This window comes from Apis laboriosa, unplaced genomic scaffold, assembly GCF_014066325.1.
Source record: "Apis laboriosa isolate Shangri-la unplaced genomic scaffold, ASM1406632v1 scaffold812_cov158, whole genome shotgun sequence".
Taxonomy (NCBI): Eukaryota; Metazoa; Arthropoda; class Insecta; order Hymenoptera; family Apidae; genus Apis; species Apis laboriosa.
This window is the reverse complement of record NW_025224511.1, coordinates 63,966-86,831: the sequence shown is the minus strand read 5'-3', so window position 1 is coordinate 86,831 and position 22,866 is coordinate 63,966. Positions and strand designations below refer to the sequence as shown.

Sequence of the window (22,866 nt, the reverse complement as noted above, 5' to 3'; positions counted from 1 at the left end):
TGCGCGGCGCTTATTTTCCTTGCATCCCCACTCAATGTTTATGTACGGGTTATGTCGGCGCCGACTTTTAATATCAATACGATCGTCGGAGTGTTCGCACGAAATTCTTCGCGCTTTCCGTATTATATTATACATTATATATTACGCATTATCGTTTAAAATTTATCGTTTTTTACGCGAGTGAATTTTTTTTACGGGTAGTGAATAAACAAAATTTTTTTTCTCTAAACATAAAATTAAAAATTTTCTAAACTGTTATTAATTGCAAGTTAAGAAAGAAATGGTGCGAGAAATATAGAAAACAATTTTGTTTTCCTTAAAATAACAATTATTATCTTGTTTGATAAAAGATAATATTGAAGGGAACAAATTTCAATTTCATATAATTTTTATAACGACTTCTTCGGTCATTTTTTCGGTGATTTTCGATTTATGTGCAGAAATATTATAAATATTTCTTCTTTTATTATATATTTTATTATATATTTTTTATTTTATATATTATTATTATATATTTTTATTATATATAGATTTATTATATATTTTTTTATCATAAAAGAAACGACAAAATTTTCTCGATTCCCAAATAAAATAAAAAATCAATCTCGAATTATCTCGTTTACATTCGTATAAAAATATCGTTCTTTTTTCGAAATTAAAAATTTTTCTATTTCTCGATTACACAATTTTCACGATTCGTCCCATCTATAATTGAGTAAATCTTCTCTCAAATAGAATACATCCATTGTTGAAGAATTTCGTGCGACAAAAATAGAATATCTTTTACAACGTGTCCTTTCTTTTTCGAAAAATCGCATAATCACTTTTTTTCACGTATCCTATTCTGTCGCTCCCTGAACTTTGAAATATTACGCTACAGAATCAGTTTTAGAATCAACCTATATTCTTCTCCTATTGTTTCGATCCAAAATTACGCTTCATAATCGTCTCGCTTCTTACGACGATTCAGGAACAATTGAATCGAGCCTCGAGCATTTCGAGAAACAATTGCCATTGTCCCGAGTCAATCCGCCTTGGCCATTAGGTAACTTCTCAGCAGAGGGACATTGAACGCTTATCAGCGTGTTAACGACGATAATAATGGAACTAGCCTGTATGCAATACCGATAGCTGATTAATCCTTCCTCTAGATAACGGCGTTCTGCCAATTACGGGTCTTGATTTTCTATATTAAATATAATTTTCTCTCGTTTTTTAAAATAGATCAATGTTCCTCGACTTTCGTTAAATCGTGCTTCCAACTTCTTTTTTGCAGTATTCGAATAACTTGCGACTCCTTTTCTTTTGTCTATACGTGTGCAATGTAATACAAGCGATAGTACAGGATAAATATATATATTCGTAGAATATCTTTTCGAGAATCGATGGAGATAGAAAATAAAATTGGTTTTCTCGCATTTTTCTCGTTTTTATTGTGAGGAAAATTTAATACGAAATAAATTCTTTGCATTTGAGAAATTTAATTATTAGGAAAATATTTTCCAGAATCACGTGTTTTATCTTTGTTCCATAGAATTTGTATCGAAATTTTAAAGAATTTTCATCATCTTTTTAACAAAGATTTTGAAAAAGTCCTCACGAATCTTCGCAAAGAATTAAATGTAACTTTATGATTAATTGTGTTTAGTAATGAGAGAATTGTTTCATTGATATTTTTATAGAATAATTATATATGAAAGAAAAAAGAAAATCATTAATCAAAAATTACAGCAATCGATAGATCGGGATTTTTATTAATTCGGATTAAGTGCTCGAGATTATTGAAAGATAATGAGTTAGGAAGGGAATTTTTTAAGTAACCAATTTTGTTGATGACAACCAATTTACGAAAATTCGATAGCGCCCCTTTCTCTCTCGTTTTCTAAATTACTCGAATCGATCGTAAAATTCTCAAGGTCCTCGAAGCAATTCTCCCTTCGTTCCTCGCTAGATTCGATCCGAGAATTCTCGAGCAATTTCAAAAAATTTACCGACCCGAAGCAATATCACGTTTCCATTAAATCGCGATACCATCTCCAGTCCCTAACTCGTTCTTGTATATTCCCATTAACAATAGTCATTGTTCTTAATTAATCTATGGCGCCATTGTGATATCGATAGTATATCGAAATTAACTCTCTTCGATTAGAAACCCGTCTCAATATCGATTATCTCGCATTACTTCCTATATTCGATATTGTTTTCAATATCTCTGCAAGATACCCTTTCTTTCTTCTTTCCATTTATCGAAAATTACAATATATAAAATACATCGCGTTTGTGATTTCTTGAAGTCGAGGAAATATTAAAAGTACTCGTCTCAATTTCGTTCCAAGAATATCAAACAGGCGCGCGTTATAAAATAACATCAAATTAATCGAATTCGAATCTAATTGGAAAAACTCTCTCTCTCTCTCTTCAATCGTTTTAAATTTCGAAGCAAAGAACAAGCCAAGTATAAATTCGCTTATTTCATCGTCACCTAGTTTCTCGGCTCTGCGTAAATCTAATTCAATGCCGTCTGCGTGTCCGATTATTATAACTCGATCGTAAGAAGAAGAAAGATGAGAGTAGAGCGGCAGGTTGCGTAACGAAAAGCGGTCGAAAGTACTCGATAATCGATCGAGTAAAGTTCTCGGTCGGTTACGAAGCGGCTTACGGAGGACGCTTGTACACGGTTGTATTTCATCCCCCTTTTCCCATTCTTTCGTACGCGTTCCCGAATCGCGGACGAGATTCGTTTCGTTTGATATATTATTTGGATATTTGGAGATGAGGTTTAAAAATGGATGGGACGTCAACTTGGCGGTTGGTTTCAACCCGTTCGTGCGGAGTTAGGAAAGGGGGGGTGGGTGATGTCTGCGGGGACGTAATGAGAGCCATAATGCGATTACCCTTCGAGGGCTTCAGCCAACTACCTCTGAACTCGTCGGATTTCTAGCTATTGCTCTGTTCCAGCTAAACATCTTTACGATTGACGATGTTGACTGGTTACATTTTTTTTTCCGCGATATTTTTTATCCAATTATATATTCTTTTTTTATTATTATTATTATTAACGCAGCGTTTTCGATTTTATTTGATCGCGTGATAATATTAGTATTTCAATTTTATTTTTCTTGATAATCTATGAAGAAGCTATGTATATAAATATATATATATGATTGTACATGGTTATTTTAATTTGATGTGTTTTCTTTTTTTTTTTTTTTTTTTTAAATTTTGTTTGAAACATGCAACATGGGATTTTTGATAGTGGGGGGAAAAAAAGAAAAGAATTTGTTGAATAGTAAAGAATAGTAAGAGAGGGGTAGTTATTTATTGACGAAGACTTAATTGGATTTCTATTTAACTGTTGCGGTTCGAAGAATCGATAGAAGCATTAGAGGAATGCTCCCACAAAATCTCGCCGATGGTAAAACTATTCGTCAATTAATTCCCGCTAACTCTATTACGCGTTTTCAACTGTTAATGAAAATTCCATTGACCATCTTGTTCATTGGCTACCTGTACGGTTGCCGGATTACGACAAAATCTAATAGATATTTACTGCTCTAGGAAATATATCATCTCATATTTCTATCATAAAGTTTTTTGCCTGTATACTTTCGGAATAATTTAATTAGCAATCAACATCAATCGGTTTCCCATCAGGCTTTTATTATTATTTCAATCTCTTCTCGTAACGATAATTATCACTTGATAAATATTGTATTTCAATGAATTTCATGCGTTGAAAAATTGATTTACATTAATTTATTTTATTGTACATTATTTCATTAGATACAAGAATTAATTCATCGTAAAGTAAATAATAACAATCTTTATTTCTTAATTAATTTATTCATAAAATAATATATACATTAACGAGCAATAAATAACAATTAAAGTATAAGGATATTAAAAAAAAAAAATCAAAACGATATCAAATAACATAAAAATAACTTATCTCGCAAAATGAATAAATAAATCATTTAATTTCATATTTATTCACATTCCGCGTGAAATTCATTGAAATGATTTTTTACACGATAGAAATAGATTGTCTCGAAACAATTTTAATCTTGAATTTTAAAAACGATGGAAGCTTAAATTACCCCGGGACGGATTACGAAATTCGGAAAAGTATCATCGCGCACAGTCGGCCGTGAAACTTCGTTGCACTTCGACGCTCCATCGATGTCTTCTCTCCCCTGCGAAAGAGGCAGGAAATGGGAAATATTTTCCGGAAGAAATGCATACACGCGCGTGGCGAATAACATTGGATCGTTGCCAATCGTACGGCTGAGTACGTTGACCTTCGTGTATCTGTTCTTTGAGGGAGGGTGGAAGTTGCAGGCCTCCAACCCCTCGCATTTCCGAGTCCCTGGTTTTCTCCACTTGTCCCGCTAATACGCCTTTCCTCGTAAATTACAATTATCGCCGCCGGTTGAACGTCCTTCGTCGGCCGACGATTAATTTTCGAAATGTCGTCGGGCGAGGGTTGCGCTCGCAATTCGGGAAAGTGGGACGTCTTCTCGATTTCCTTCTGATCCCGTGAATTACGATTTCCATCGATTTCCCTGTTTTCGAACAACACGTGTGGGTGTATGTGGGATTAGGAATAAATGGAGGCTTGACTTTTCTTCGAATGGTATCTTAGTGGTAAATTAGTGGTAAATTGTCTCTTGATTGGCCAATAATTGAAGTTATTAGTAGATTGTGTTTAAAATATATAGATATTAGGATATCAGGAGTTTCTTCTTTCTCGAGAGTTTTTCTTTTCTCGATTTTTGGTATTTGATTGAACTTACATGCTTGGAGAAAGGTTCATGCACGGAATAGAGAAATGGATCTCGAATTAATTTCATTTCAATTTGCTTCGACGTAAAATTCAACCGTGTTGCGTAAAAATATTCGCTTTAAGAATAATCGTTTCGTCCCTTTACGACCAAAATTCTCTCCATTTCTCAGCCTAGACAAAGGGATAACGAAAATGCTCTTGAAACTCTCTCGAAACTGAGGTGTGGTTTCCTCGGTTCATCCCTTTGTTTCCATTTCCCTGGCCCTTTATCCGGCAACCACATCGCGGGTTTACCGCCCGAGCTAACATAAGCCTCGTTATCCCGATTCTAATAAAGCATAGTAGCAATTCAGACTTTTAGAATTAGCCTAACTGGAATAAAAGTAATGGCGGTCTGGCCACTTTGGAATGCACGTCTGCTAACCTTCAAGAATTCAACCCCTCTGGAGGGTTGCGTTTTCACGGATTTGGTCGGAATATACTTGGTAACTTGACCGTTTCAACGTTAAAGGGAAAATATCACGGATTCGTGTTTCCCCCTTGTTTAAACGCAGCTTCCGCTATTAATTCACCGGCAATGTTGGCCAATACAATTATAGGGGGAAATCCGAGACTAAGCGAGACTGGGAATAAATTCTGAGACTAATGGGGATAAACAGTTGCTATAATAAGCCTCTTAATATATATTTGATTGTTAGATTTAGACTATCGTTTCAATACCTTGTGATTAATACTAGTATTATCAACGATTAAAGTATTTCCATTTCAATGGAGAATAAATCGACGAGCTTTTCGAGCTTGTAGAGCCGTGGAATAATATGATTATAATCAAATAAATTGCGTTGTTACGTTTAATATGTATTTTAAATGTACAACAACGATTTTATTTGTAATTTTTCGAATATAAAAAAAAGCTGTAAGATATAAAAATATTAATTGAAAATTTAATTCTTTTAAAATAAAAATCATAAAAAATGGAAATACAAAAATTGCGTTTTCCGATTCTGATTATTTTTGATTGTTAACGATTAACACGAATAAAATTCCTGTGTGACGGATAGGATCGAACAGTGATTCTCAAGCCGTATCTAGTTTATTCAAATCGTGGTATAACTTTTGCATAAACTTCAAAATCTTCTTCGATCGGAAGAGAAATAAATCTACGTACGATTTCTTCGCGAAATCTCGAAAAATATATATCGCAGCGTGCTTTCAATTCATAAAATTTCCCCAAGAATTATCCTTTCGCCGAATCTTTCCACCTTCCCCAGTTTTATGAAGCGTTGGAATATATATTTTCGAAATAGTCGGGAAGGAAGCATTGACCTACTAGCAGAAGTTCATAGATATTTCCGTGGTCGTTGTAGATCACACTGGAAACTTAGCTAAGCAATCCCGCGGGAGAAGGGAGGGGGACGAAACTTGGACGCATTCCAACCACCCTCTCACCACCCAGAGAAAGCCTGTCGACGAATTGAATAACATTATCGTCACGATTACACTTGCAACTGTTCGAGACGCGGTTTATCCTTGCGTGTTATCCTCGCGGTCTCGTCAATTTGGATTCCCTGCCCCCGTTGCATTATTCAAATCATACGTTCGTCGTTGTTGATTTTTCCACGCGCATCCCGCATAATGCATCCGGCTACTGCACCATACCCATATAATCCTGACTTCGATTTGAAGCTCCGTGATCGACTCATCCGAGGCTTATCTCGTCAGATATAAATTCATCCACGAGTTTGCCTGTCGATCCTCATGAAAGTATGATTTCCTTGAAATTCGTTAGAGCGAGTCTTTAACATCCTTAGCGAGTCGAGAGTATTGAAGAAAATTTTCGAGGAAAATTTTTCGATCGAGAATTTTTATTTCTTTTTATTATTATTATTCGAAGAAGAAATCGAAGAATGTCAATATTTTATTAATCTGATCACGAGAGGACACAAGAAAACACGGGAACATGAAGGTTGAATATCTCTTTGCTTCTTCTGCTTCAAGCTTGGGTAAATTTTTATTCGAAACTTTGTTCGACGCGGAAGTTGAAAAAGAACTTGAAGACACTAACTTTCCGCATCTCGTCGTTAAATTCTCAAATTTAGGAGGACGCGATAAAATTTTCACTTACCTGTGCCCCAGATGGAAGAAGAAAACTTGATCGTTCGAATCTTACACGTGCACCTTCGTTGAGAAATCGATAACAAGCAAAGAAAGGCGTTCCACAAGGGCTCGTAAGAAGCAGTAAATGAATCACAAGGGGACGTTACCGAAATTGTCGTCCATTAATTCAAACGCTTCTTTCCTCCCATCTCGTGAAATTCACTTCTTCCTTCACCTTCGATTTATCGTCCAGAGCAAAAAGTGAAAGTGTATCCCTGAAACCCTGTCGTTCTCCCATCGAATCTTTTTCTCGTTTGCTCTGTGACAGTGTGCTTATGCTACGATCTAGTAGAGATTCTTGGAATTCCAATTTACATAGAGAATCAAATGAGGATTACTAGTGAGTGCCTTGGGGATTATTCAAAAATTTAGTAAAGCCAAAGCTAAGTCTTACGCGATTAGAATTTTCCCTTGCAAATTGGACGTCGTTACAATTTCTTCAAACAAAGAGTGGAACTATCAAATATATCTCTTCTAATTAAGATCTTGTATTAAAAATACAAAAATCCAACGTGGAGATCCAAACGAGAGTTCCTCCACAGTTCCTCCAGTGGATTTTTCAGAAAATTTCTAAACGACGATTGGAATTTTTCGCAAATTGGAAAATCTTTAACATCTCTTCAAGAGTGTCTTCACGAGTGGAATTATTAAACGTAGCTTCCAATTAAGATCTCTCTCTTCAAGATCCCAAATTTCGAAGATTTACATGGAAAATTTAAGCAGGATCAGCGTTCCCTAATTATTAAAATTGACCATAGTTGTATCCACTACTTGGATTGCCATCTTCAACAAACAAGTATCCATCCAACGAAAGAAACACTCGTCTCACGGAATTTCCAAAATATTCGTATACCTCCTTTTCAAGAATTGAAAAATGCGTCGTTTTTTAGAAAATACGTAAAAAGGAAAAAAATCGATGAGCATTTCCTTCTTCTAAAATTCTAAAATTCAATCGACGAATACGCCGAACTCAATTTCTTACCCTTATTCATCTTCCTTCTGCTACTTTCACCTTCCTAACCTACACAACGCTCGAGATACAGAGATACAGAGAGCAGAAGGAATAACAGACTGAAACTTACGAATGGCTGATTTCGTATTCATGGAAAGCATCATGAGTATTCGTTGGAAGTCGACGCAGGTTGCGGTGGTCTTCGAATAGCGTGTTCGAGGCACGACGTATGGGAATCTCGGCCTGTTCGACGAGCAAACGAGAAAGGACCGCGGGATCGAGCGCGGAAGATACATTTCCCCGGTTATTGCGTCTATATTGGATTGTCTAGCAAATACCCGACTTCTCTATCTTAATGTTACCGTCACAATCGTATCCGACAATCCCGGCAATCGATTCTCTTATCCCTGGACTCCTAACGAGTGGATAAAACAACTTTTGGATAAGGGATATATGCTCCAGTCGCAATATTGGGTGAGAAGAAAAAGAGGAAAACGTGAAAATAAAAATTTATCGATGGAAAAATAGCGAAGAAAAATTCCAATTCTGTCTGAACTTTGATTATATTCGAACGAGAGAGTTAAAGGTAGTTGGGGATAATCGATGAATTTTGTCAGCAATTTTTCTATGCGATTGTCGTTTAATGGTGTATATTATAGAATTCGAGAAAGAACAAACATGAAGAGATGACAATGGTATAATTTTTATATGGAATCATTTTAGTAATAAATATCGAATCGTTGCTTTCGCCCAACCATTTTGTTATTTAATCGTCGTAATGACGATGAATATGAATTTTGGGAGCAATACTCGATTCGACAAAATTTCAATTTCGATCGGTGGAATGAATTTTGGCTCAGTATCGAGGTCGGGCAATTTGACATTGACGAATTTGATCGTTTAATATCGGATTACGATATGAGTTTCCCGAACGGTGAAAGGTGCTATCAACTTTTCGGTGATTAACGAGCACAATATTGTGATGGTGAATCATTGATTTTTTTCGCTTCGTAAAATTATTCGATCCGCAGAAATTGAATATGACTCGACACTTTTTACTTGAGATGATATTAAATTTCAATCCTTGAATAGAAGAATAAATTGATAACCATTTTTTTTTATTCGAAATTTTCGTATCATTGAATTTCGATCTTTGAAAAGCAGGAATATTATATAAACGCGCTTTCAATAATTTTTCGTGAAGTTAAGTCTTAGATCTTTAAAGATCGTCGATCGACACATTTTTGTTCGACTCGTGCCAACCGCTGATTCCATATACGCGGCTTTGTTTCAACGAGGAAATTTACGCAACTTTTTCTCCATAAATGTCAGTCACGATGGCAAATATATGCGTGTTTTTTTTTTTTTTTTTTTTTTTTTTTTNNNTTTTTTTTTTTTTTTTTTTTTTTTTTTTGTTTTTTTTTACATTCAATTTCGCGCAATTTATCGACGCGCCGAGATATCCACGTGAAACGTTCGATTATTTATCTTCATTCGCGTTAAACCTCTGAACCATTTCGTTTGCACAGTATTCCATCCCTTCAAAATATTATTTTGAACGAATCTTTTAAAGAGAGGAAACATCATGCAGAAATTATTACTTTGGAAAAATATATCGTTGCTGTCAACTTTGAATTTGAACCATAGAATTGTATTATCCATGGCAGACGTCCATTTATCGGATTAAAAATTTCTTTCGACGTTTCCCTTCGACATTTTACGACCGATTCAATCTTTGATCTCTGACGCGCGATGCGCCATTAAAACGATTGCTTTTTCGACGTTATTTATTAAATTTCTCGAATGCATCTTTGATTTCAACATCGAACATTCGAACATTGTTGCATCGATTCTCTCTTCGTGGCTTATGATTTTTGTATATTTTTAAAAAATCGATTCGTAATGGACAGATATTTATCGAAATAACGTGAAAGAAAAGAAGGCTCATTGGGGTGAAAAAATTCTCGACGATCGTTGCTCGATGACAAAGCGTAATGTAACGCAATCAAATATAATGGTTCGTTTATTAATTACCAGCGGCCAGCAGCGCGAATGAAAGTCGATCGTGCGCTTAATGACAGCGCCAGTTGACGAATTTTGCGCGCGGCCAGCCTCGTTTCTGCCATGATGAGAATGCCACCATTCCGTGTCCATGGGTATGCACAACGAGGGTACATTAATGAGTCCAATTTCGAGCGATTACGAGAAACAATCTATATATCTCCATGGGATATATTTTAGAAAATATTTTGAAGAAACAATTAAACGAGAAACTAGTGGGGGAGATGATTCCACACGATATTTTGTTTTCGAATTGTTGGCAAAATCTTTTTAAAATTTGAATGATACGTTTTAAGATAAAAGGAAAAACATATTCTAAAGTCTTATTTATCTTTAAATTATATTATTTAAACAAATTTAATTATTTTAAGTAAAATTGGTACGTATAATTTTACTTGAAACTATATATTCGTGTATGCTTTTTCCTTCTCTCTTTATAATTCTAATTATAAAATATTTGTATTTTTTTTTAGTTTTTCTTTCTTAGTTTTCAAATCTTGAATATAAATAATCAAAAATGATCAATATTCATTTAGAGAATATAACTACAATATCATCTCGATGCTCGATTTAAATTAAATCTTTTCACCACGAATGTTCACCATCGATGAAAGTGTATCAGTGTTATCAGCATAGAACGATGCTGGTCGCGAGGAAAGATTCAATTTCACCGCGAGGATTTTCATTTTTTAATATTCATGATCTCGATAAAAGATCGGACGGAGACGGACGAGCAAGATACAAGATCGTCGAAAAAAAATTTAATCTTTGATTAAAATCACGCGAATCCCCGAAAGCGTTCGATCTAAATCTTTCTCGGATTTTCATCGAATCTTGTCGCGTTGACCACCATTTTCAAGAGGACGACACGTTTCTCACGGTGAAGAATAATCTTATATATTCGTCGATGAGGTTAATTCGATTTACGATCGATTGGAAGGGTAAGAATTCTTAAAAATTTTTAATCATCACTTTTTACGTTTTATTTTTCGTAATTACAAGAATTTCCAAGAATTCCAATCATTTTTTAAATCTTTTAGAATTAGATTTGAGGCGATTCGAATTTCCCGACACGTATTTAAATTTACAAAATTATTTAAATGATTAATAATAATAAATGATTTAAAATTCAAAATTCCACAAGTTTTGAAATAACAATCGAAATTTTTCAGAGAGAAAAATTTCTCATCACCAGTGTCTCGCTGAACCACTAACGACTAGCATTAGTTTAATAATTCGCAGGCATCAAGAACAGAGGAGCTTCGCGCTAGACGATAAACTCGGACGCGTCGGGTGCGACGAAACGCTCTCTAACTATTAATCACTTGCTAGCCGGCCATTAATTAACTGCACACCGAATTTTGTTCTTTCGGACCTCCGTTGGGCCAGCTCGAAGAGGGCGTATGCATTTACGTGGCTTCCTACTTTGTTATATTTAATGGCTGACGTATTATTTCACACCCCTTTGAAGGGGTGTCGTTTCGGGAAGTTTAGGGAAAATAAGGATTGAAATGTTGTTGGATTTGACTTGTTTTTTAATTAGAAAGAAGGATAATTGAATAGAGAGAAGTCTTTGTTTGATATTTTGTTTTTTAGAGTCTTCAAGTCGAAATTCATTGCAATTATATAAGATCGATTGCATAGTGCATTGCAGTTCTAAATTCCAGACTTTTTTTAAAATATTTCTCTCATACTCTTTTATCCTATATTAATTTATTCCGTATCTTTGAATACCAAGATAAATTTCATTATTTAATTTTTTGTCAATTGACGGCGTAATATCGAGTTAAGTTTAGCATTTTGATTATAACGCAACAAGCAATGCAAACAAGCTATTGCCGAAAGACGAGAAAATCGGGTTAATTAGGGAAATAGGATACGCGGTTCGCGTTAATGACTCGCATTATCGTCTAAAGCCACGTCGACTTTATCGAGTAACAAAGCCGCGCCATAGGAAATCCGGCTCAGAAATCATCCACTGGCAAACTGGTTCCGATACAGACACAGTTTAGATCGAATTAGGGTGGCACAATTCGCCGAGCGCATTCTCATCGATCCTTTCTTTTCTGTTTCTGTGTCGATGTTAAGACGTTTCGAATTTCTTCATTTCATCCAATTCATCGAACGTAGACCTTGTGACCTCTTCAAAAATAGTTTGGATCGATTGAGATTCGATATGAGATATTTTATAGAACGAAGTAATTATTGGACGAATGTTTCGCGTTATTGTTAGTCGCGATTCAGACAAAGAGATAAAAATTGCTGGCCTGATTCCTCCAAAAATAAGATTACATAATCTACGATCTTTTAAAAAATAATTGGTAACTTGATTTTTTTTCGAGTGAATTAATTATCGGATGATCCGTTTGTCTTGCGCGATAATCGTGATTCAGAAATGTAAACGAGATAAAAATTGTTAATTTCAAAAGTAAATTAGTCGATATGCAAATTAATTTTGGCAGATGGAATTCTTTAAATCGCATTAAGAGTTATAAATATTATTTGGACAAATTGAATTTTTACAGATCTGTTTACGTATATTAAATTTATTCAAAAATACAATCAATTTATCTATCTTCTGCTTAAAAAGAAAAAAATCTTCGTAATCTTCGTAATCGAGGTATCAATAAAGCACGCAAAATCTAATAAAATTTCGCCATCTATCCGCCGCTCAAAGGGGATAGTTTTTTTTTTTTAGAAGGTTCCTACATATTCTCCAACATAATATCTCCAACGAATGGAAAAGTTGTGCAAAAAAAGTTCCACTTCCCAGCTTCTCGTCTCATCTCACCCCTTTCCTCATGCACCCCCTTACCTTTGGCCGACCGCATCTACCGTATGTAACTTTCTTCCCTCGAAGGGAAAGAAACGAATGCAGAGAGGAGAGAAAGAGAAAAAAAAGGGGGAAAAAAAAAAAGTGATTTTTCGAAATACCGCACGCTGACTTCCCCCGCGTTTTTACCTTTCGACCATTCTATTTTTGCCTCGACTAGGCTCCTCTTCATGCTATCCTCCTCCGTATCCACCACCCCCTCCCCCTCTCCCTCGTTCTTATCTTCCTCGAGGGTCGTTTCACTCGATGGAATTCCAGTCTTGTCCGTGAAGGAGGCTTGCGACGAGAGCCTTCCCTATTTTTCACTCGGCGTTGCACAAAGAAAGAAGGCCAATAGGAATTTAAGGTTCACAATGCAGGCGAGGAGGTTGGAAAGGAGACACGATGTGCTCGCCTAATTCCTACATCCTGGCACACGCTTATGAGGGACACGTGGTGCTTTGATAAAAAAAAAAAAAAGATTGGCAAAGAGTGAGTCTGCACTTGTGTAGACCTCGTCGAGTGTTCAATGGTGTCGCACAACCTGTATTAGTAGAATTTAATTCATTCGTTATGTTGAATTATTTGTAATTAGATCTTTGAAATATTATAAATACGAATAATTCTTCTTATATCATTCAGATGTAAATTTTTGATTCTATAGAATATTAATATATTCTATAGAACATTTTCAGTAAATCGATTGGAAATTAAATTTCTATTAAAACAAATATATGAGCGTTATACAAAAATATCGAAGCTTATTTGGTAAATCAGTTCTTTCATCTTTATTGAACTTCAGGTAACTTAATAAATAAATCTTCAAATTTTCTATACTAATTTTTGTATTTCTTTTCAGTTCCAGAATTCTACTTTAAAATTGTACATTACGAATATATCAACGCTTCGAATATATTTTCTAATCGTAAATTAATATTCAAAAGAAGAAGAAAAGAAATCAAGGAATCGTGAAATTGCTAAGAACACGTGAATTCTCGCGCAACAAGTTCTCTGATAATTGGCTAAAATAAAAACTTAGCCACGAGGGGGCATACATTTTCGACGATACACGCCACGCGAGACGACCGACAATCCGTGTAATAATTCATGAGAGGATGTCGTAATTCGCAAAGTGTGTCGTCAGCGTTGCACGTCGGCCGACTGGCGAAACGATAGGAAAATTCACGATGTCTCACGGTTCGTTGGAAAACTGGCCCATTTATCGTCTAGTTACACGATGGGCTCGTTGAGAATCGAGATTCGAGAGTAATCCTGAGAATTATTGCGCGTTAGTGCACGTCACGTGCGTGCAGGCATCCCTAATCCACGCGGATGTCAACTCGAATTATTGGGGATATTTATTTATTTTTTTTTTTTTNTTTTTTTTTTTCGAAATAGCCGACGAAAATCTGCGAAAATTCCTGTGAAATCGCATTTGAGAGATTTCCATCTGCGCGGGACACGTGTATGTTCTTATGGGATTTATTTGAATATCAGGTTGATGCGCACTTCGAGTGACCGACTTTGTAAAAAAATTTAGCGGATAGATTCTTTCGAGTGATATTTTATTTTTAATTTTAACATGAAATTAATCGATGGCGGTATAATTTAAACAGTATTTATTTTATGAATTATTGTTTTATTATTACGATGTTAATTGTTATATGTGGATTGTAGGATTAATAATGATGAAAGCTGGGAAAATAATTCCTTTATTTGCTTGCATTTTGTATTTTCACTTTTTCTTTTCTACTATTTATGGAGCTTTTAATAATAACTGTGCATACATTATTGGATAAAAGGATTGCCAACACTCGTGCACACGTATCATTAATGTATCATCGAAGTTATTGCCTCGGATACAGGTGGCGATATCATCGAATTGCCTTTATTCTTTCAATAATGATGAATCATGTTTTAATATCGAATTCGTGCATACGTTACAAAAAGACTTAAACGTATCGTTAATATATCATTTGAAATTATAATTGCCGTATAAAGATATTGGCCATTATTGAATTGCTTTAACAATAATGAATCACTCGAAATATGAATTTCTTATGTAGATTTGTAAAATTCAGTATAACGTGCAATAAATATTATAGATAATATCAAGAAGAATTTTTGAGATTATATTAAGTAATGTAAAATTGGTGTAAAAAAGGAATAATTTTGAAATAAAAGATTTATCGAAATTATAAAGAAAATGAGTATTAAAAATAAAAATAAACGAAGAAGCTTCAATTTCTCGAATCGATACGAGACAATCTTCTTTAATACAGGATTATTTAAAATAGATTTTCCTTAATGAAAGGATCGCATGAACCGCGAAGTAGAATTTATCACGTGGCAAACTTTGCCAGTCAACAACTTATGAAAGCAACGGATACATCTTGGAGCTAGTGTAGCTCAGCAGTTAGAGGGGAGGAGAGATTTTGCCCGAGCATCAAGAGGAGAGATCAAGGAGAATTTAATGTAAAAGTCTTTTCGAGTTCCACACGCATTTCCTGTAAACTCGGCCGAAACTTTCGCTCCCCGAGTTCTAGACTGAATTTTCAATGACGAGAAGATTTTTGCCGTTACAATCTTCTTCTCGCGAAAGATCACGAACTACCGGTCATTATCTGTAACGACGTACATTCCGAAACAATAGGATGGTCGATTTACATTTCAGAAATTTTCCATTGTTCTTTTCCCCTTTGTCTCACTGTCTTTTTTAATTCATTTGTTATTTCCTCTGAGTTATATCTCTTCAATCTTTCAAATTTATATCCGGTTTTATCTCGTGGCAGGATTATTTTGAATAAAAAATGAGTGATCCCTTTAATAATAAAAAGATTCAAATTTATTTGAAAGAAAGATTTTCAATACTTGAAATAATCTTTTCTCAAAAGTGGAATAAGAAGTATAATTTATTTTTATTATTACCAATATTGTTTAAAACAAACACAGCAAGTAAAAAGTAAAATAATTTCACTCGAATGATATGTATAATCTTATACAATGGCCGTTTTATATTTCATTCATCGAAGAATTTACTTCTACAATTTATTGAAAAATTTTATCTTCGTTCAAGATATTCGATAAAAAAAAAAAAAAGGAGAACACGAAAATAAATATCAATATCAACTCGGCTCAAATATAATTCACGGATAATCAACGGCGAATTTCAATGAAATTCTGCATTTCAATGAAGTTCTTTTCTTCCATTCGATTATACCCGGATGAGAAAATTTCCTTCTCCCTTTCGAATTAAAGTTAGACGCGAGGTATCGTTATTCCCAGAAATCTAATTACTTTGGCGCCGAAGTATATAAATACAGTGGATATTAGAAAAGTTGCAAAATTTTACACGAAACTTCCCCTTGGTTACAATCCTCCAGTTTCCTTCCTTCGTTTCATTATCGTTTCAAAGAAACATGATTAACTTGCCGCATTGTTGCGTTCATTAAGGAAAAAAAAAAAAAAAAAAAAAAATCAACGAGACGAAAACGGAACAAGAGAAAATTTTAAACAGCTTTCTAATCAAAAATTCTGTATTATGCTGTTTTATTTCTTGGATATCCATCCGCTATATAATGCGAATTTTCTTCCCATTTTTCTTCCATTTGTACGGTTAACAGGATAACTTCTCTCATCGCATCATCGTGTACGTGATATTTTCTAGATGAGATTGCATCAGGTAATGAGAAATAAATCCTCTTATCATCTAATTTACCTAACTTCGTTTCAAATGTTGCCGAATAAATATAAGGAAACGAAATTGCAAATTGATCGAGATTCGAAAATTGTACGATCTACGAAGGATGAAAAGTAAGACGATGATTGGACGATCTTTAAATCTTCGTTAAGAGGATCCGAGATTTAGTGCTGTTCGAGGGAATGTTATTAAATTGGCCGAATTCCTCGAGATATTTCTGATTTATCGTTGCGCTTTTGCATCCCTCGTTTTGTACCGTTCGTGGTTGCAAGGCTACAGAGGTAGAGATTAATTTACGGAAATTCCAAACCCTTATCCTGAATCCATAGGATTCGCGAAGATTACGTGGATGCGATCGTAATGTAATAAAATTGTACAAAAATTGTAAGAAGACACAATCTAATTAAATCGTCCATTGTAATTTTGCATAGAAACTTATGATGTGGATATTCACGAAGATGAAATTATAAGAAAGAAATGCAATTAAGTAAAATGGAAAAGATAAAATAATTACTTTATCATGACGTATGAAAATAAAACTTTCCACGAGTTTTCTTTCTATCAGGAAATGTCGAGTATTTTCCAACAAAATTCACTTTGGATTATAATTCTCGATTCTTCACGAACAAATAAAAATATATTATTCAAGGATCGATTGTTTCTATGATTAAATTTATAGATGATTAATAATAATATTATTATATCGTCAACATCGATTAATTATATACGGTTTTTAAAAAAATTGAAGTATGATTGAAGACATCATAAAATCGTGTTGTTAAAATTTTTTTTAGAATTTTAATCTACATCTGTGTAATCTTGCAAGAATTTGAATAATAGAAGAGATTGAAATTTCGTTAAATCGAAATAGATTCGATTATACGTAAAATTTTCACTGGAAGAATTTTAAATAGAAGAGTCTTTTTAAATCAACGATACCTTCTAATGGATCGTAACATGAGATTAAAAAATTGAAATTCACGAAGGAGGATACGTATCTTTTAAATAAATCATGATGATAATATCGAATGAACAATACTTTAATAATAACATGAAAAATATGATCTCTAATAATATCCAAGCACCAAGCAATTGCATCCAACGATCAATTAAACTAATAATCCACGAGAAATCAAGATAATTCAATATTGAAAGTGACTCGAAGGGATGATCGGCGCCGATGTTTTTCCCAGAAGGGCGGCGAAAGGTGTTCCATCCACTTTGGGCCAATAACTCCCAATTCCCCGAGGAAACAATCCGGCCACGCTGCTTTATCCCGAAGAAAAGCCTTTTGCTCTACATTTAAGCGACGAATGATAAAAAACGGCTCAGTTAAGAGGATGGCTCTCTCGGGGATAAGGAAAGAAGAAACCGCTGAAAAAGAAAATCCTTCGATCCTCTCTCTCTCTCTCTCTCTCTCTCTCTCTCTCTCTGAGGGGTGTATTTATCACCCCTTGTAGACGAAACAAGTTTACGCCTCGACGCGAAACAGGTCGAAGGATAAACGTCGAGTCGACGAAGGAGTCGAGTTTATTCGTCGATAAATGGATTAGTCGAGCGACAAACGAAACAAAACTACGTGAAAGAGTTGGCGACGCTTGAACGAGTTAAAGGGGGTCGAGAGAATGAAGAAGGAGGGATGGCGAGGGATGGAGACTGGAGCGAGTTCGCAGTGTTCTTTTTTTCTTTCCGCGCCGGTTACTCGATTTCCACGATTTTTCTTTATAACGCGACTTTTCTTTCGAATAACGCATTTCTACGCTTTTTTTTTTTTCTTCTTCTTTTTAATATATCGCGAATATATTTTGAAAGAAGGATATTCTATTTCGGAGACGAGTAAAAAGTTTAGGGGAAAGATGAAAATTGTAATAGTGGGAGAATAAATTATATAGCCCCGAGTAGAAGGCTCTCCCTCGACGATATCCGTCCAAGGACGAACAAATTGAAGGTTTGAAAAGAAAATTGCAAAAGGAAAAATTGGAAAGGAGTTGTGCGATCCCTCCGGCAATAACCTCTAGGATGACCTCGATTTTTAATAGAGGTCATCCTCTCCTTAAGCCTGAGATAAAAGCGTGGGTAAAAAATAGAAGTTTCTTTCACGAGGAACCAGGAGGATAGGCCAGAATAGAAGGACATCTGCAAGTCTCTTTGCCCGTCCATGATTCACCCTCCGGTCGTATAAACTTGCTCGAAGGGTAGTCGGACTCGTAGAAAGCGAATTCTGTGGAAATCCGTGTGTGTGCGCGCCTGACTCGAAGCCACGACACTGTTTGCGATACTGGGCCTCTGGTTTGCTCAAATTAACGTAGGAAGGGATGAATGGGGTGCTGGTCGACTGGAAAAAGCGGTGAAAGCGGCGATATTCCGATTACTTACCCCCTCTTTTGTCACTGTCGTGTGGTTGCGGATTTTTCAGATAACCACATCCCTGAAGGAACACCCTTGGAATGGCAATTGATAAACTTCCCCGTTGCACTGGACACGGCTATTTTTCAACGGACAAAGGGACGGGGATACCTCTACAACTACCGATTAATGCTCGTGTCCCGCCTAATTAATTATGCGAACAGATAAAACGGGAACGAATGGCGGCTGTCCCGGATTCTCGAGATCCTATAAATAACAGGGAAGGAGGGGTAACGTAAAAGGGGTGGGTTTGGTTTGGAAACGGCGCGAGGGATGAAATAGAGTTCATCTTTAGGAATTGTAACCATTCAAAAGGTTCTAATCTTTTGTGAATTATTTTCTGATATACCTTACTGGAATAAAAATAGGCAACTTGGGAGAGTTGAAAATATTGCTTCGTTTCCTTGCTACAAAGTTGGATGTATAGATTATACCTCCGTGTATTTTATGGATATTTTTATGGATATTTTTAATCTTGAATAATTCTTGTAGAATTTTTGGAATAATCATCAATTTTCGACAACAAATCCTCTCGTAAAATCTCACTATCTTGATAAACATAATTTTGTTCTTACATAATTTTTTATTTGGATCTATCCAATTAAGAAATGAATCGAATTAAAATGCATCAACATAGTTTTCTTCTTCGAGTTAACACAAATTCCCTTTAAATATTTCTCTGTTATTCTCCATCGAAAAAATTGAAAATTATTTTCAAAAGACAGTTTCTCAAAGAAGTCAGCTCGCGAGAGATTTCTCTGCCGCGAGAATGTTGACAATAGAGAAATAAAATTTCAGATGTCTCTCAAATTCAGCTGGAAATTCTGTTTTCATTCGACGGAAAGTCTCGACCGAGTTCGCCTTTGTTCGATTCTCGAACAGGTGAATCGACTTTGACGCTTAACACGCCAACCTTATTTCTCCTTGCTTCCCTGGCTGGAATTAATTTCGCTTCACGGAAAGAAGGATAGAACAAGGCACGCGCACGGCTAGATTGTTAAACGAGTCTTCTCTAGCTGGAAGCGAAATACGCGTGCATTTATATACACGTGAATCCTTGACACAGGCTCTACACGCGGCCTGGCTCGGTTTGAAAGCATCGATCAGCAATTAACAAACGAGTTTGCCTCCCCTCTCGACCATCGAGAGAACTCGAAGAATCCATTAGGTGTACGATGGCCCCTCGGTATGCAAATTGACCGTGTCGAGTAATCGCATCGAAGCATCTTCCACTCTGCGGCCGTGTAAAAAATTGAAAAATTGAATAAATAAATGGGGATAAAAAATCATGCGAGGATTTATTTAAGATCTTATTGGGATCTGGTAGGAAGAAATGATACATTTTCAGAGAATCGTTGTTGTTTGGATTAGTATTTGAGGTGGATTGATATTGGAGATGAGAGAAAGATCGTGCTTTAGATATGATGTAGAGGAGAGCACTTGTCCTTGGTTGGAAAGGAATAGCGGGGTAAGCAGGTTTCTAAGTATATTAGCGCGAAAAGAGTGAATTTTGAACGGGAAATTTTCCGCAACGATCGCGAAAATCATATTTAACCAAGCACTTGGGATCGTCGTCTCTGATCTGTTTATCGTCGATTGGTTTCAGGTGCTATATTCACTCATGACCAAAAGGATAGCAGCACGGAGTTGGCCTTCAAGTATGCCGTGTACAAGATCAACAAGGAGAGGCTCATACTGCCGAAAACCACGCTGGAATACGACATACAATACGTGCCAAAAGATGACTCGTTTCACGCGTCGAAGAAGGGTGAGTGATGATTCTAAGATCTCACTTCCATTTGCATTAAGAGTTGGAGAAAATTTGATATAAATCAAAACGTATATATCTATTGCAAAAGTAGAATATTTCCATTTAACAATTATGGAATAACGATTTATATTTATACGAAGAAATGTATTTATTCGTAAAATATATTTATATCAATTTTCTCCAATATAATTTTCCTTAGTTTTATATTTTTTAAAGTTCATTCAAATTTAATATCGACTCGTTCATTGCTGTTTATCATATTAACATGCGACAAAATTTAAAATGCTAAAGGGAGGTGAGGAAGAGACGATATTAAAATCAGTCTGAAAATACTTTCTTATCAGACGAGGTAATAAAGAATGGATCACGATAGCATTATACTATAACCTGATCAGAGATAATGGGTTTACTCATGGCATTATTAGAGCCTCCCCTTCATCGACTCTCAAATACACGTTATCAGTTAGCCTAGTCTGGTTTAGCTTATAATATCATTTACGTGAAAATTATATCTTCTCGACAATTTCTTTCTTTTTTTAAACCGTTGCTCCGTGCAATTTCTTCAGAATTCAAGATGGCACAAATATAATACCGTTAAAAAATCAATAAATTTCTATTCGAAGACAGTTCGATATAACCCTTTCTCAAGACCGTTCGTCTTCGAAATAAGCTTATCGAGGCGTTATATCGCGTTATATCGAAAATTGAAAAAACGTACAATCCTATTTCACGTATTTATAGCTGATCGACACGCGTCTTGCTTTACGACGTCGTAAGTCCGTTTCGCTTCTTCCCGAATCGAGCAGATGTTGCTCGTGATTTTTATTTTATTCTTCCAACGTAACTGGCAACGTATCAATAGAGAAAGGCGATAAAACTTCGTGATTCGCGTGAATGGGCTTTCAGAAAGATCCACGGCGAAATTCATTATTTACCTGGTAATCCGTCAGCTGTGCCGTTTTCATCGCTGTCCCTCGCGTAAACCCAGTCCCCGTGGAAAATCAGATCAATGGATTTACTCTTTTTCTTTCTACCGGATCGTCCATCGTTCCGTAAACGGATGATCGGGTTCTCGGGATCGATGCGCCCTGTCCATTTTCGATTCGATTTCCCTTCGACAATAATAGATTTTTTTTCGAATTTCCTTTCCTGCATTGTTGTGCTTTTCTTTTACGTTGCAATTTTCTTCTACGTTTTTTTTCTTTTTTGAAAATTGAAATTTAAACATATCCAGAGAATAATCCAAATAAATTTCAATTACGGCTCTTTTTTATTTTTTTTTACGCAATGTATATTTTCTTTTTTAAATTCTCTGAGTGAGACTTTAATATTCATTATGGTATAAAGAAAGGATAGAAAAATTTCATTGCTTTGAATATCCTTTGAAAAGAAAATAATTCGAATAATGATCGATAATAAGGATCATTAATAAGGGAAATTAATTAGATCGGAGAGATTCTGTATATAAAATGAATGTGCATATTTATGATATGTTATTTGTTCTTACAAGATTAAAAATCCTTGACAATGTCGTTCGAACCTGTTTAGTCAGCCAAACTTTTGATTTACGATTATCTCTACAAGGTTGTTGGCTCAGTGGCTACAAGCCAGCAGATACTTGTTCGATTTTAGCCATTTCTTTATAGCCGTGACTTTTCTCTCGACGATGACTCTTCTGTAACCCTTACTCCCCGATAATACAGATTCTTATCACTCTTCAGATAAAGGAAAAAGAAAAATTCAACGTTCCGTTATTTCCGTCACCGATCAAGATAAAGATATCCTCTTCAAATCTCATCAATTTCCAACTTGAAAATATTGAACAAACTTTCTCAATCCTAGATATCTCATCGATTTTAGATTTTCATCGTAAATAAATTATTCGTCAATTTGAAAAAATCCAAGACACTATTGTGTCTATCTATTGTATCATCCAAAATCACCTCGATAGATTTTTTAGTACATTCAACGTCTCTCAATCCTCAAACCTTCAAACCTTTCCCTTTAACCCCAAATCATCTCGATATCTCACATTCGAACATTATCTTATCGTTCTTCACTTCGGAAAAAAACTCAAGGAAACGCGATTTCACCAGATTGTCCTCGATAAAAAAATAAGAGACACATTTCCTCAACCCCTCCCCTCCTATCAACTCCTATCAACGCTCGCAAACGAGGTTAAACCCGACTCGTGCGAGAAATCTCTCGAAACGAAACGGTGTCA

The 22,866-nt window shown here is 35.3% G+C and overlaps 1 protein-coding gene across 4 annotated transcripts in view; it reads left to right on the top strand.

Annotated features, from left to right (window-relative positions):
- LOC122719525 (glutamate receptor ionotropic, kainate 2) overlaps window positions 1-22,866 on the top strand; it is a 103,201-nt gene that overhangs the window by 19,471 nt on the left and 60,864 nt on the right. For all 4 annotated transcript variants that reach the window (XM_043945430.1, XM_043945428.1, XM_043945427.1 and 1 more), the window contains exon 3: window positions 20,478-20,639. In XM_043945430.1, coding sequence (XP_043801365.1) covers window positions 20,478-20,639 — 162 coding nt within the window. The remainder of the gene's footprint in view (window positions 1-20,477; window positions 20,640-22,866) is intronic.